Source organism: Ammodytes marinus (assembly GCF_949987685.1).
Source record: "Ammodytes marinus genome assembly, chromosome: 15".
NCBI classification, from domain to species: Eukaryota; Metazoa; Chordata; class Actinopteri; order Uranoscopiformes; family Ammodytidae; genus Ammodytes; species Ammodytes marinus.
In genome coordinates this window covers 9,081,629-9,097,958 of record NC_137219.1, presented here as the reverse complement: position 1 = coordinate 9,097,958, position 16,330 = coordinate 9,081,629, and the positions used below count along the sequence as shown (strand labels likewise).

The 16,330-nt window shown below is 43.7% G+C and overlaps 1 protein-coding gene across 1 annotated transcript; it reads left to right on the top strand.

Moving 5' to 3' along the window:
• Nucleotides 1–1,170: 1,170 nt before the first annotated feature.
• LOC307261490 (SLIT and NTRK-like protein 3) lies at nt 1,171–15,583 on the top strand (the record flags this gene model as incomplete). The annotated part of the gene is made up of 6 exons (XM_080042046.1): nt 1,171–1,392; nt 1,595–1,846; nt 2,085–2,200; nt 2,493–3,431; nt 5,630–5,849; nt 14,381–15,583. The coding sequence occupies exons 1-6, from the start codon at nt 1,177–1,179 to the stop codon at nt 15,581–15,583; spliced, it is 2,946 nt and encodes a 981-aa protein (XP_079898172.1). The 5' UTR covers nt 1,171–1,176.
• Nucleotides 15,584–16,330: the final 747 nt, after the last annotated feature.

The following is a 16,330-nucleotide window of genomic DNA, read 5'->3' as shown; positions in this document are numbered from 1 at the left end:
CCTGCAAGACACTCAATCTCAGCTGTTTTTATATTGTTTGTTTCCAGGACTGGTGCTGTGTGACTCCGCGTTCTCATTTATGTTGTTATTGCAGTGCTATTCTCATCATCATCACCATAACCATCATCGATATCACTAGGCCAGTTCGTGTGCCTGCCTGGCCCGTCATTGGCACTGCCTTCACAATCACATAGGCCCCTCTTTTTGAAAATTTTGAAGAGTTCAGATTCGAACCAATGCTTCCCACTCTACTGTCATTATCAGTAATGATTTTGACAGGACTCGATTGTCTGTTGATAACCTAATATATTCTGCTGATTGATAATGTGGGGTATGTTGTGCCTCGTCCTTCTGTCCTCTGATTGCCATTCATCTTATCAAATGGAGCACTTCATTAGGCAGAAGCATTATGAATCTGATTTGCATGTACCCATATTCATATGGCATACATTATAAACAACACATGCGTGACATTTCAGCTTCACCGGGCATTTGAGAGTACAGATGAATATATTCATTACAAGCTACCCACCAACCCACCCTCTCCGCCCCACATGTCCAAAAAGCCACTCTGGAAATGATAAACTGTGATTCACAGGTTAACCAGGCCACGTGTTTGACTCTGCTTTGCATTTCCAATGTCCGCATTTGAATTTTTAATTCAAAGGCGACGCTGTGGAAGCCGCGAGATTGTTCAGCTTGTTTTTTTTAAATCAATATTTCCCACTTCGGTGAACCTTGAAAATCCAAAGACTTTTCTGCACTAAATGCATCATATGTTTGTTTACCATGGTTCTGCTCGCATCATTGAAAACCTTAGCCTCCAGTTAGACCTATACATCATTATTCCAATGTAATGTAAAGTCTTTCCCCACGGCACTCTGGTGTTCAGTCTGATTTGACTCTTATTTTCTGGCTGCTTTAGTATGCTTCTGATGCACCATCAATCTGATTCATCCTGAAATTATATTTGCTGTTGCCTCCGTAGATTTTTTCCCCCTCTCAACCATATACTGTGTGTGTGTGTGTGTGTGTGTGTGTGTGTGTGTGTGTGTGTGTGTGTGTGTGTGTGTGTGTCAATGCATATATGTGCTGTGCCTCGTCATGCAGTGCGGTGAAGGGCTGATGGCGGGCTCAGGCTGCCCCAGGCTGAGTTGAGAGGGGAGAAGCAGGAGGATGCAGTGGCTCACTCTGGCAGTGGCCCTGGGGTGTGTGTGTCTGTCCCGGACGTCACACACCCCCACACCCACCCCCACCTCCACGCACACCCCTCTGGTGGACAACTCCGAGGAGGACGTGGATGAGCCGTGCTTCGATCCGTGCACGTGCGAGGTCAAAGAAGGTGTGCTGCACGTGCACTGCGATGGGCGGAGCTTCACCAATGTCACCCAGGTATCATCCCCTGTTCATTAATCTTTACCATGCACACACGTGCAGCCACAACGCACTTTATTGTGCTGTCATTTATCTCACCAACATGCACCGCGTCTCTGACTCTAATATCCTGTCTGTAATGTGGCTTATGGGGTGTCTCTAACTGTTAAATTCATGTTATTAATAAGATAACTAATCAGACCTCTAATTAATCATTCAGGTGTCACAGTCATGGGTCCGCCCTTTCAAACTCAACCTCCAGAGGAACTCTCTAAGGCGTCTCTATAGCAACGGGTTTCAGCACCTTGGCAACGCAGTGTCGATAAACCTCGGCAACAATGCACTCCAGGACATCCGAGTGGGAGCCTTTAACGGGTTGGCCAAACTGAGGCGCCTGTACCTGCACGAGAACAAGCTGGAGGTCTTCAGAAATGACACTTTTGCTGGGTTAGAGGCTCTGGAATACCTCCAGGTAGGCTTTGGGAGGATAATCCTTGTTGATTGATTATCCAGGAACGATTGGGATTATTGACCTAAAGATGACAATAGACAGCTGTAACAGTAATAGGCAAATCCTAGCAGACTGGCTTGAGTGAAAGACTCTTTTCAACAACTCTGTGCGTCAGCTCTCCTGCTGCATTCAGTCAATTTTTTTTTTCATTTGCAGCAATTATAGGTCGTCACATTTTTTTCCTTTTTTCCACCTGCAGGCTGACTACAACGTGATCAAACGCATCGACAGCGGCGCTCTGAGGTTCCTCTACAAGCTGCGAGTTCTGATCCTCAACGACAACCTGATCCCCGTCTTGCCTGCTCATCTGTTCAGGTGAGGTTTCGGATTACTTTGCTGCAAAGCTTTTGAATTATATGCCAGGAGGACTGATCTGCAGAAATATCAGGGTCGGACACAATTAGCCAGTCTGCACTCTACCTTTGAATTAATGTTTCTCTGGCATAATACATCATAAAATAAGGATAAATCATCAGATAAAAAAAAGCTGAATTTTTTTCTCAGCAATGGAATATGTGAACTTTTATTTTCACGTCACTGTCACACGATTCTTTCATCTAACCCAGCCAACTATTCCTCCCCCTCCTTCTCCTCCTTTCTGCTCCAGATCTGTTTCTCTGACTCATCTGGATCTGCGGGGAAACCGTCTGAAGAGCCTGCCGTACGCGGGGACCCTGGAGTACGTCGGCCGCTCCCTGATGGAGCTGCAGCTGGAGGAGAATCCCTGGAACTGCGGCTGTGAGTCGGTGCAACTGCGGCAGTGGCTGGGTCAGATCCCCTATACGGCTGTGGTCGGGGACGTCACGTGTGAATATCCTTTCCACCTGCACGGCAAGGACCTGAGGGAAATCCCCCGCAAGGAGCTGTGCGCCGACCTCCCAGATAAAGAGCTACAAGGAGAGGCGGGTGGCGGTGGTAGCCCTTCGGCGGGATCGCAGCCCCAACATGTGCCCCCCAACGCTAAACCTAACTCCAACCCCGGGCGAGTCAGGCCCACCAAACCCTCCTCCATGGTCCACGGCTCGCGCCAGAACACTCACACCTCCTCCACTTCCTCCTCCTCTTCCTCGGCCGAGCGTAAAGACAAGGAGAGGCAACCGAGGCCCACCAAAAGGCCCCGACCCTCCAGAATATCCCCCACGCCTCGCAGTATGATGCCCAACCAGAATCCCCCCGTGGCTGGCTACCAAACGCGACCCCCCATCCCCATAATTTGTCCCCTGGGCTGCACGTGCAACCTGCACATCTCAGACCTGGGCCTGACGGTCAACTGCAAGGAGAGCGGCTTCCTCAATGTGTCCCAGCTCATGCCTCGGCCTCTGAACGGCCGCAAGATGTACCTGAGCGGAAACTTAATCCAGCAGATCTACCGTGCGGATTTCTGGAATTTCTCCAGCCTGGACCTGCTTCACCTGGGGAACAACCGCATCTCCTACCTCCAGGAGGGGGCCTTCTCCAGCCTGACCAGCCTGAGGAGCCTCTACCTGAATGGGAACAACCTGGAGAGGCTCAGTCCCCACATGTTCCTGGGGCTGCAGAATCTAAGGTATCCCTCTCTACAGTTCTACAAGTATGTTGCCTCCACTGCACTTTAAAGCCATAGTGTGTAACTTTTTCATATTAAAGGAATGCCGGTTACATTCAAGCCATCGGCAAACAAGTTGACATAAAGTTGATTAAGCCTATCAGCTCCACAAAACTCTCTCTGTATTTCTCAACATGGCAGCGTTTACACACTGGTGTCAGCCCCCGACACTGGCGCAGGAGCTCAGAAAAATCCCAAGAAATGTTTAAGTTTTTTGATTCTACTGCTAAAATACTGGATGTACAAAAGAAGGTATAAAATGCATGCACAATCACAGAAGGTTTATCTCATGTTGATCACAATTCCTTATGGGAGCAACGGCAACAGAATTTACACATTATAGCTTTAAACTAATTAAATAAACTGACACCACATGTCAGCTTAAGTATTAAGACATTTGTTTATAAGTACGTGGAAATTAATTTCACTGTAACTCTGGCATAGCACTGAGCAGAACATTTTGATTACTATTATTCCACACTTTGATTGAAGTGAAAGGTGCCCCATTCTCTGCCAGGACTGTCGTTTGTTAGTCACGCTGCCTGATGGCATGTTCCAATTGAGGTGTGAGCCTGGTATGAGTGACAAGGTGAAAATTAATGTTTTTTTGTATTTGCATACAGAGGTGTTGATAAGGCAGTAAGACGTCTGGATGGCGACAGGAATTTACCTATTGGAAAACAGGTTGTTATACGAGAGAGTTGTGGGGAAAGCATGCTTACGTCTCAATGTTAGATTAAGCTTACAAAGATATTGTCATTTGCGGGAAATGTATACAGGAAATACAGTCAGTAATTGAATTTATTCAGTGAGTTACACATTTTGGCATTTGATTAGAAACAAGTCAACTTTCATCCTTTGCTATGTAAAGAATTAGGTTTTTTAGCCTTTAGCTGTCAGCTCCACTGTCTAGATTTCAAGATAGGGTTGAGAAATGTTACAGACCCATTCACTTGACTATTAATCAATAATAAAGGTCCTCCCAAGACACTAAAAAAATCTTCTTTTTAACCTCTCGTTAGCCTTCGTTAGTGACTCTTGGGCGAGTAGGGAATATATCAATGGGAGTAAATTTGATGACGAGAATGCAAGGAAAAGTCTCCAGTTACACTAAATTCTTCCCCTTGAATTCACTACGATAATGGTTTAGAACAAAAATGTAATTTTAATTTGACATTATGATGATCAGGCATGTCAAGGCTAGTGTACTTAAAGTAGCCTTGACATGCATCATCAGCCATTAGTGCAGTATTACACTAGACTATGTAATTTAATACACGTTAGTTAATCAGCTGTGAAGAGCAAAAGTGCAGATTAAGTCCAATTATTTTATGACTTCTTTGTATGAACGTTCCTTTACGTAACTCTCGTGCTGGGATGCGGGAGAGGTACATTAACATATGGAATACTTCCAAATAAAATGATTTGACATGGTAAAAATCAGATTGTGATCTAGTCAAGCATTATTATTTATTGAAACAAAGTTAAGACAAATACAGATGAACAGATAACCTTATTGTCTTGCTTTTACTATAGTTCATGTATCTTAACTGTCAGATATCACTAAGTACTGAGGTGCAGTTCTCTTTACATAACCATGCCCCATTTATTCTCCTATTTCCATAGTCCCATCTCCAGTTTCTTTGCATGTATACGGAGACACCGTAACTAGGCATGGACCGGTATGATATGATAACCTTAAGCTAAAATACCATAGTTTCATAGTATCACGGTATTGCTATTACAGCTCTTAAATGTGATATTTGGAAATATCTGGGTAAAAAAAAAAATAATAATCCACCTGAACCCAATCTTTAATTTTTTTTTAAAAACATATAGAATATTCTGAACATTAATACACTTGTATGATCACAATAATTTAATTATTCTAAACCAAATTAAAATAAAGCAGTCCTTAAAGAGAGCAGCTCAACAAGGTTGTTAGAGACATGCTCACTTCTCTAGTGGTTATGATGCAGGAATATTCTGAACATTAATAAACTTGTATGTTAACATTCTGTGTGCTCTATTACCTTAGAACGGTATGACAGAGATAATGGCGGTATTGAAACCTTGGCATTCATACCTCGGTATAGCTTGAAACCGGTAATCGTCCCATGCCTAACCCTAACAGTAACACTGTCGTCTCCTCTCTTTAGGTACCTTTATTTTGAGTACAACGAGATCCGCGAGGTAGATCCTGGGACCTTCGACTCCATGCCGTCCCTCCAGCTGCTGTTCCTCAATGCCAACTTGCTGCGGAGCCTCCCCCTCGGCGTGTTCTCTGGAGTCAATCTGGCGCGCCTCAACCTGAGAAACAACCACCTTCTGCAGCTTCCCATGGTGGGAGTGCTGGAGCACCTCACCGGCCTTGTGCAGGTTGGTGCAAAGTAACCTTTTCGCTAGAATGACTGAAGGGGGGTTTTCAGTGAGTGCAAGTGGATGCTTGAAAAAGAATGATTCTGATCTGCTAACCCCACTTGTAATTGAGTCTGATACCTGACATTCTAAGCAAATTCAGGTCAAATAACAGGCATTTGGTTGAGTGACGGTGGCAGGGTGAAAAATGAAGGTTGCCGAGTTGGATCAACCGCCCGATTATTGACTAAACGGAAAATGTGCATAATTATACAGACAGGATATTTGTTTCAAATGTCAGAAGATGAGTTAAGCAGATCTATTAGATTGCAGAGACACCCTATTTTATCGCAGCTTGATAAAAAGAAACGAAAAACACGCTGATGTCTGATGTCTTAAATCATACCTGCATTTACAAAACTTGTGGCAGCCCCTGATCCCTTGGTCTTGTGCACAGCTGCAGCTTTCTCTGTCATCTGCGTCGTCTGTTGTTTTTGAGAACTCTGGCTGTGGCATATGGGACTACGGTTGCGCCTCAGGTATTCTAATTGGAAAATTGCAATTGACTCGATTTGCATAAGTGGTCATAATAAATCAGGAGGTAAACTAGAGAAAGCTTGAAACCCTAAAAGTTTTCGGGAATGGTTGTAATTAATGCAACTCTTTCGTAAATAGACTGTAAAAACAAATCGTTTGTGTTAAATTCACTGTGTCTGACCTGACTATGCATATTTGACTGCAGCATTATGTGAGAGGGTTGCTGTTGTACACAATGCTGGCCAGAGTGACCGAACCCAAGGTATTACCTTTTTCCATCCTGACTTCTCTCACTTCAGCAAATTTAGTGTACGGGGATTTTCTTAGACAGCCGGTTTAGAATGAGGTGAGGTGGATGTGTGGATTAGCCTAAATGTCATTGTGAATTTCCATTTTAACTTTACTCCATGAAAAATTTCCTGATTCTAGGTAGTGCGGGGGCGAGGCTGGCAGTTCAGAGGCTTTTTTTTAAAAAAAAAGAATTTGCTCAGGAGAAGGACAACAGTGGTTTATGCTGCTGGAGGGACCATGTGGAAGTGTATTGTGTTTTTTATGTTCCCCTCTCTGATGTCCAAAAACATTAAGGCATTCACCAAATGGAAGGACACCAGTGACGTGCGGTCAGGGTACTGCCTACCCTGGCGCCGTGTGCAAAAGAATAAAAATAAAAATAAAATAAAAATTTTATTTAATAAACTTCTATTTGTATTATTACTGTTAATTATTTCGATCTTTACATGTAATCCGCGATTACTTTAAAAAAGTGTAGACGTTTTGATGAGAAAGGTGGCAGTTTGGTGCACTTTGAGAGGACATTTTAGAGGCTAGAGAGATATCAAATCCTGAGATGCAGAAGGAACATTATTTTTCAGATTTTTCTTAAACAGCACTCTTTACTCTGCAACTGTAAAAACAGTAGATTGGTCTGCAGACCCATGTTCTATGATGGAGGGGCCCATTTCAACAGATAAAGGGTGGATATGAACAATTTAGAATTCACACATATAAAGCTTATTTGTGTATGTGTGAGGGGGGCTTCAACCCCCTTAGACAGAGCTACTAATGCTGTTGTTTTTAACTTGCTTTTGTATTTCTCCCCTACTAGGGCCCATGATGATTTCTATCTTGTCACATTTTAATGAGTACTTATATTTAGGCTATTCCTTTTTGGACCCTGTTATTGACATCAGTGTCTGAGCTCTTTGACTATGGAACATGAAAAGTTACTATCATTATCTCTGGCTGAGGGCCCCCCTGAGCCCTTGGGCCCCTGGGCCTGTGCCCGGTGTGCCTGTGCAGTAATCCACCCCTGGATAGGTTACACAATTAAGAAAAAACAACGATGGGCCTGTTCATAACTAATTTATATATTTTTTGTAATGTAATGATTATCATGAACTTTTAAAAAAATAAATATTTTGGGGGCCCCCGGACCATCTCTTTTTCCTTTGAAAAAAAAAATGTATAAAAAAAATTTTTTTGGGGTGCCCCCCCAGGAACTTGGTGCCCTACTCAGTCTGCGTACTCTGCGTATAGGGAGCGGCGGCCCTGCCTACATGAACGGAAGGATGCTAGCTAGCTGTGCTGTCTGTCCGACTGGATTACTGTCGTCTTGCTTCTTTCTACAGCCAGGGAGTCAGATTGGTGAAAATCCATTCTGCATTTTATATTCAATTGAGCAGTTTTGTTTTCATTGTTACTGACGGACAAACCTAAGCTGTGCAATGTGGATAAATGGTTACATTCTGATGCTGGACAGGTCCATGGGACATATGCTACTGGTACTTTATCTATTAAGACAGTGGTTCTCAATTATTTTCTGTCATGCCCCCCCTAGGGGACAGAAATATTTTCGCGCCCCCCCCCCCTAAATTGAAATACTATTGAGAACCTGCTAATATTCATTTATTTATTTTTGCATTTGCATTTCATTCAAAACATTTTTAAACTGTAAACATAGTTAAGGTGGTGTTTTTTTTATTATTATAGGCCAATAGGCCTTCTGTGATGCGATAACCTATAATTCATTAATGTTATTATTAGTCTACATGCTTGATTTCTTTTTAAATAGCCTACAGAGACACTTGGAGACACCTGTGGACATGTATTTACTGCTAATCGCGGCCTTTTGCGCGGATATGACCATACACAAGCACACATCACGCTTGCTAGCACTTGGTCAGTTGGAAATCAAGGCAGCCCGTGCCCCCCCCCACCCTGACAACTCACGGCGCGCCCCACCATTTGAGAAGCACTGTATTAAGATAAAGTTTATGGAGTGGAGTTGCCATCAGTTATGCTGTAGTCCTACAGAATGGTGAGTGCTCTCTTTTATTTTGAAGCTGAATAGAAGTACTAGTTTGAATCGGCGAAGGTTTGACTCGTTCCCCTACGTTTTTTCAGCCCTTGGTGTGACGGACGGGTCCGTTAAGTCGATGGATGCGATGTTTAATCATTTAGACCAAACTACAGTAGGCTACGGGCAAACCTGCTGTCACCGTTGTGACATTTCATATACGTCCCGTCTCTGTGTGTGTGTGTGTGTGTGTGTGAGAGAGTGTGAGAGAGAGAGAGAAAGAGGGAGGAACTTATTTGAAATCGGCCGTGCGTGCCTGTTTGTTGTTTATTGTTTTTGATTTAACGATATATAGGTTTAGAGAAATCTGGCTTTCAGAACTCAGTGCCTACCCACTCACTGACCTCACCGCACGTCACTGAAGGACACTGAAGGCCATATTCATAAAGTTCAACCCGTATCACAATTGTAGTTGCACAGTAATTGGATTCATTCATTTACCAAGGTTGACAGAACCTAACACATGAGTTCTGCCCATGGACTGATATCACCTGTTGACTCCCTGCCAAAGCCACAGAGTTTGCACAGTAAAATCAAAGGGTAACGCAGATGGAAGCGTGGGGAATTCCGCAGCTGCTGTTAAAATAAATAATTAAAAAGCAGTCCATTTAGATAATCATAAAGCAGCTGCATGCATAGCTTAGAGTCACTGTCGCCACCAGGATTATATAGTTACAGCCACTTACATGCAATGCTACTTTAGTAAAATACCTCCCTGATGTCATTGTTATTATAATTACCATTCGTCAGACAGAGAAAATTTAAAATGCAATGGTGTCTACAAGTTTTTTTTCTTAATTTTTTTTTTATAACTAGTGAATTAATAGCTCCACAAGAGCAAACAAGGTTTCCTTTTGAAATCCAATGAAATCAACATTATGAAATCAAGTAGGTTGAATCGGCATCCGAACGAAGGCCAGGTATATGCACAATTCAGGAACACTTCTGGCTTTTTCAGTAAATGTAAAGAAAAAACATGTTCTCTTTCTCTGCTTAATACACGTTAGTTAATCAGCTGTGAAGAGCAAAAGTGCAGATTAAGTCCAATACTTTTATGACTTCTTCGTATGAACGTTCCATACAAACGTTGTATGAGCAGCTCTTTCTCTCTCTCATTACTGCCAGCTGCAAATGAAGGAACTCGCCCACAGCTACATCTCACCTTGTGCGATGTCAGATATCAGAGAGAAAAAAAAAAAAAAAAAAACAGTGCACACTCGAGAAAGACTAATGAAAAACAACACAGTATTCACCAGGGGCAGGTTCGACCGGAAAGAAAGCCAACTCACATTTTACTTCATCAGCCCATGAACGCTAAAGTTTGATTTAATCAGCGAAAACACTTTTTAAAGTTATTATAATCCTAAAGGTCAATAGTTTAACATTTTGGTAAATACACTGCTCTCTTGCCGAGATTGATACAATTCTCTATATGAGGCTATAGCCAGTATACATGTACCTCCTGAATTTCCTGTCAGTACAACACAGGCTTCTCTTAGCCTGGCCATTACTTTTAGTTGCCAGTTTTACATCCTGTTTAGTAATCTCCTGAACACAAAACAAACAGGTGGATATGTTTATGCAATCAAAACAAGTTAAAAAAATGTTGTAATGTCAATCGGTATTTCACTCAAAACTGCACAGCACAGCAAAAACACAACCGCTACAGACCGGTGTTCCAGTCATAAATGTGCCTACATTATCTCAATAAAATCCTGTAAATAGATCAGGCTTTCAGCAGTTTTGTTTAACTAATCTTCTGGGAAGCATACCAATATATTTTCTATTTCAGGACGGGAGTTGGTTTCATTGACTGCCTCACAACTTCTAATTTAGTAAATGCTAGTGATGAAAAGGATTTTTCTCACCAAATAAATGCAGGATTCTCTGAGTAATTTAGAATGAATTTAACCCCTATTTATTAAATTACTTTAAGTGGTGGATTTTATAGACATCATGAATATTGCCCTTATTGTCCAAGTGTTATTTTTATATCAAAATATTATGATGTTCATTAGACTAGAGTATGCAAAATCATGTTTAAGGGGTCAAACGCAAGGTCAAATGGTTCTGCCAGGAAACATGTCATGCTGTGACACATTTTTGATTTGGATATAAGAATATTGTCATCATATGGCCAAAATGGAAATAATAAAAAAAATATTTTGGATTATTGTTAAAGCCTTCGTATCCATAGCGGTTGTTAAAAATAGATTATTTTTTTAAATGTGTTGGATTAACATAAATGCCCAAACTATTTAGAAAAGAAAGACAATACAAAAACCTCTATTTCTGGGCTCATTTTCTTGTGTTAGTATTTTAATATTGTATTTTTCTGCCGGTAACAGTGCAAACATACTCCTCATGTCATGTCCACATACTTCCAAAGCACATTTCGAACACAGAAAAATGTAATAGTACTGCAGCAATAAAGTCCGTGTTTGTTTTCCATCAGAATAAAAGATCAAGGCCTTCTTTCAAGCCTCTCCATGTTGCACTGATGTTCGGCAATCACACAGAGGCAGAGATGCCAATTTCTTTACGGACAATAGCCTCAATGGACCAGAAACTCTAGCTGCTCCTTGGTCTTTTGCTATTACTGACTCTCTCTCTCTCTCTCTTTCTCTCTCTCTCTCTCTCTCTCTCTCTCTCTCTCTCTCTCTCTCTCTCTCTCTCTCTCCACCTACGTAAAACACAAACCACTGGATAGAACAAGTTCGCGCCCCTTCTCAAAGGGGTTGTTGAAGACGCCTTGGGAAATATGGGAAAATCACTATCCGAGGTAGAAGTCGCCGTGGCAGGCATAGGGAGCTTGAGTACACTGTGAAAACAAATGACAAAAACAAAAAAAAAAACTCCTGAAATGCACTCAACATCATAGACTGAAATTTAACAGTGTAAAGTTATCCGTGAGTGAATTGCATCAGCGCAGTCCTCCCTCTTTGTAGGTATAGCCACGAATACAACATACAATTCTTTTCAGGGAATAAAAACAATGCGTATACTGCAGATTTCTTCTTCAAATACACTCTATTCATTTTTTGCTGTGTGGATGATTCAAAAGACAATGGAACACATTCATCAGTATGGAGAAGGCTTGGCAAGCTAAAGCTCGGCTGCGCCTCGTCACCAGAGACCACAACAAAAACCAGAACCTCAAAAAAACCTGCATATATTGACTATATTTCTGTGATCTTCACTAGAGCAATGATGATAGCTAAAAATTCGGGCTGTCAAGCGATTAAAAAAATTAATCTAATTAATTACAGGCTCTGTGATTAATTAATCTAAATTAATCGCATACTTTTATGACACTTTTATACCTGTTTATAAACTGCTGTATAGCCTGCTACAGTTTGTTTCTCTCTCTCTCTGTCTCTCTCTCGCTCTCCGTCTCTCGTAACTTCTGTCTCCACAACAGACAGCGCTGCACTGCCACAGATGCCTATGCCGATTCATTCACCATCGTCGTACTCATAAGCAAAAATATTGACACACACACACACACAGGTCAAAGGGCATTATAGAAGTGCGATTAATCTGCGTTGATTAATTAATCAAAATTAACGCGTTAATTTGACAGCCCTACTAAAAATATATTTCTGTTTGGGCAAAATGATCAATTATAAGACACAGGGGCTCGCTATGAACATCCTGGATTTGCTCCCTGATGTGATTTTGTTTTATAGCTCCCAAGTAAATCTCGGACCATTATTGCTTGATCTTTGATCTCCTTCGTAATGATAAAAAGCCACAAGAGCAAAATGTATTCTTCTGCGGTGAAAGCATGTCAGTTCCCATCCAGAATATATGCCGCTATTTAAGGCAGGCTAAATATATTTTCTGACAAAAGAGTCAAAGAGTTTTTTAACCAGCAGCATCAAAAAAGTGAGTGCATTTGCAAAGTGAGTGTGTATACCGTATGTTGAAACGGTACCATTTACATCCTCTGTGTGTCTTTTTAAGTAATGAGTTTACTAAAAGCAGTCGTGTTCACACAAACAAACAACAAAACAATTATAAAATGGTTCCATGCACTCGCATTTTATCTGCACCTGTCGGGGTAAGTTAGGGTCTATCATTTCTCTTCATAACATAGCTCTGATTGACAAGTTGACAGTAAATCGCACACTAGGTGACCAGGCGTATAAATAGCAAACGTTGTTGGACAGATGCTTGCAAAAGAGAAGGGGATAGAGCCCTTGGGGATACGCGAGTAAGAAGCAAACAATATTTGTGAAAAAAATAGCTTGGAGAGTTAACCAGATAGAAGAGTGTTTTCGTGAGAACCATGAAACTGCAAAAACAAGCTGACATTTTGCTCTTCCAGTGTTTACTTTAAATGTCACCTTGTTTTTTAAATGTGCATTCATGCTGAATTAGAGCCCGCTTGTGTCGAGATTGTGCGGAAACATGTAAAACTGCCCTTTCCAGTGGACCCTTTAATGTGGTGGAAGTATTTGAAGTGAGTTAAAACTGCGCCGCAGTGTTCCCCCCTCCAGTCGCAATTATGCCATTATCAGAGCCACACAAAGCCCACAGTGGGCTAGCTCCAATAAAGTGAAGGATCATCCTGCTGTTCAGCGTGAAGCATTGGGGGAAGTAGTCGTACCATGGCTCCCAGAACAGCAATGCTGAATCATCTCAAAAGGCATCCGTCTCTTTCTGTGAGCCAGGGAGATGGACTAGCCAAATTAGCATGACAACATTTGTGCAAGGCCCTTGGAAGTGTGACAGAGAGAATAGCGGCTTCCATTGCCAATGTCGTTTGCTAGAGATACGAGAACAGATCAGTGCCGCCGACAATCAGACCTGATGTAAGTGATTCCCTTTGTCCTTAATCTGCTTTAGCCTTTTCAAAGGGTGGCAAAGTGAATATTTGAAAGGTTTTTTTTTCCTCGGACAGGCAATAACAGTAGCTTGCAATTGGAAAATGGATTTACGGGCGTTCCTATTGGATTATTGCACAGGGGAGAGTTGCATCACATTGTTATGAGATTGTGAAAAACAAAGTGCTGTGATACTCGTCACACCGAACCCCGACTGAGAGTTTTGTCAATAACCACTTATGTAACCTCTGAGTGGTCTTTATCGTAAACTAAAATAATCCTATAACCTGCTGTAGTACGTGTGTGTGAACAGTTTTTAAAGAGAGCACTTGTGGGTGGTAAAAGTTGAATTGGTCAATGCGCAGATAATAGAGAACGCTCTATTACCGAGAATACATCGGGCCTGTTCCCATCCATACAGCAAATGGGAGCTCTTCAGTGTTTCGATGAACCTATAATGACATTATTTACATTTAATAAGCGCTTTACATCACTGGCATTTTTCAAAAAATTAATTTAGGAAGGCTGTATTCTATTATGCAAATGCTGAAAAACTAATTCTCCATTTATTCTAGCTGGTGGAAGGCTAAGGTAGCACAGAGAAAAGCATCATCTTTCTTGTTGTCATCTTATTAGAGTTAGCTAGCTACCGACTTATTCTTCAACACAAGAGACATTTACCAAGCTACTCATTTATATCACAAGAATGTCTGCAAAATTATCCTTTCATTAACGATTTATGAATTTGCATTGCATGTCGGGGCGGGTAATTAGTGTACAATGACAAACTCTCTGTGGTGGTGTGTGTGTGTTTGTGTGTGTTTCTCCAGGTGGACCTGCAGCAGAACCCGTGGGAGTGCAACTGTGAAGCAGCTCCACTCAAGCGCTGGCTGGAGGGGCTCAGCGCGGTGGTGGTGGTGGGAGAGGTGGTGTGCCATTCCCCGGAAAAGACCAAAGGCATCGACCTGCGCTCGCTCTCCATGGAGCTGCTGTGCCCCGAGCTGGAGCCCCGGGAGGATGAGGGGGAGGGTGGTGAGGAGGAGGAGGAGGGGCCGCAGACAGCCACCACCACTGCTGCAGACAGAGGCGTATCATCGGTGGGCTACCCCCTGGGCCCCCTCCTCCCCCCGGGGAGGGACTCCATCCCTCTGTCTGTGCTGGTGCTCAGCCTGCTGGTGCTGTTTGTGTCGGCCTTCTTCGCGGCTGCGGCGCTAATTGCCTACGCCCTGAGGAGGAGGGACAAGCTGCCGTTCCGCCGGCAGGGAGAGGTGGACCTGGCCGGCATCCAGATGGAGTGTGGCATCTTCACCGAGCAGACACAGCACCACCTCCACCACCACCACCATCACCACCACCAACAACATGGCCTCCCTGAGATGCCCCCTCTGCCCGCCACAGAACACAACCACGTCTACGACACCATCCTGCCCCCGTCGGAGGCCGCGTCGAAGGGCCCGGACCCCACCGCCGCCACGGCCCAGCACATGTGTAGCAATCCCATCTACAAAGAGCAGCAGGACGCAGCGGTCAAACAGCGGATGACGCAGCAGCAGCAGCAGACGTTCTCAGCTTCCAAAGAGAGCCAGGGTGGAGGATACTGCTCTGCTGCCACGGAGAAGGAGAGGGACTGGACTCTGGAGGTGTCCTCCTCGTCGCCCATCAACACCGTGACGGGAGCGATGGGGCCGCTCCCTGGTCTCCACGGCAAAGGCATCCTCTGTCCCACGGTGATCGACAGCCAGGGCCCCACCCCTAAAGTGGAGCTGGTGGACTGCCTCTTCAGACTCCCTCCTGCCCCCGAGTTCAGAGACCTGCCGGACAGGTACGCGAGGCCGCCGCCCCGCTACCCGCACCCCCAGGACTCCAAACAGGACGGCAGACCCGACCAGACGCTGGTGGTCACCACCGACGGGAGCTCTACGGCGGGCGGTAGAAACAGTGGCCATGGGGAGCACGGGGCAGGAGAACTGAGAGCCAGACTCCGGACCACCCCGGACTACATGGAGGTCCTGGACCGCTCGTACCAGTTTTAACACCCCTCTTTCTCTTCCTCTTCTTCTTCCTGCTAGCCCTCTCCTCGTCATCACCTCCCTCTCTGGTGATGATGAATCATCCAGTAACAATGACTCCTGTACAGAGGCTGGCATGGCTTTTGTGAGGAGCCTGTGGGGGAGAGCGGGAACTACACTACACAACTCTATGTTTATTCCTGGATAACGAGCCGAGGTCAGTTTTTTTGTATTTTTCCCCTCTACTGGTGTATGGGTTTTGGTATTTGGCAAAGGATTAGCTGATCCCAGATACCCGCCTGGAGGCAAAAAACTTCAGCTGCAGCTACTACAGAATTTTTCCCTCCATTACACCTCACAATCGTTAAGTAACTGAGGCTTCGTTTTCCTAGGGCGGGGAGACAGCGGTGGAGAATGGTGGGCGTTAATGTTCACATTAGCGCTTGCGGGAAAAAAAGACCCGCACGGAGGTGATACAAAACCAGCTCTTTGCAACATCAAACACAGAGTCATAAACTGTGACAGCCGGAAGGCGCGCGGACATGTGAGAACGGAGAGAAAACGACGGAGACAAATCGAGAGGGAGAGAGAGAGAGAGAGAGAGATGACTGAAAGCAGCCAAGTGCCTTAGCAACGAACAGCCAGCAGTGTGGTCAATGCTTATTTTTCTATGAATACAGATCTATTTATCTAAACAAAAATGTTTGACTACAAACGGATGGGACGCTGATGGACGACTATGAGACTGAAACCAATCAAAAGCCGCCGAAT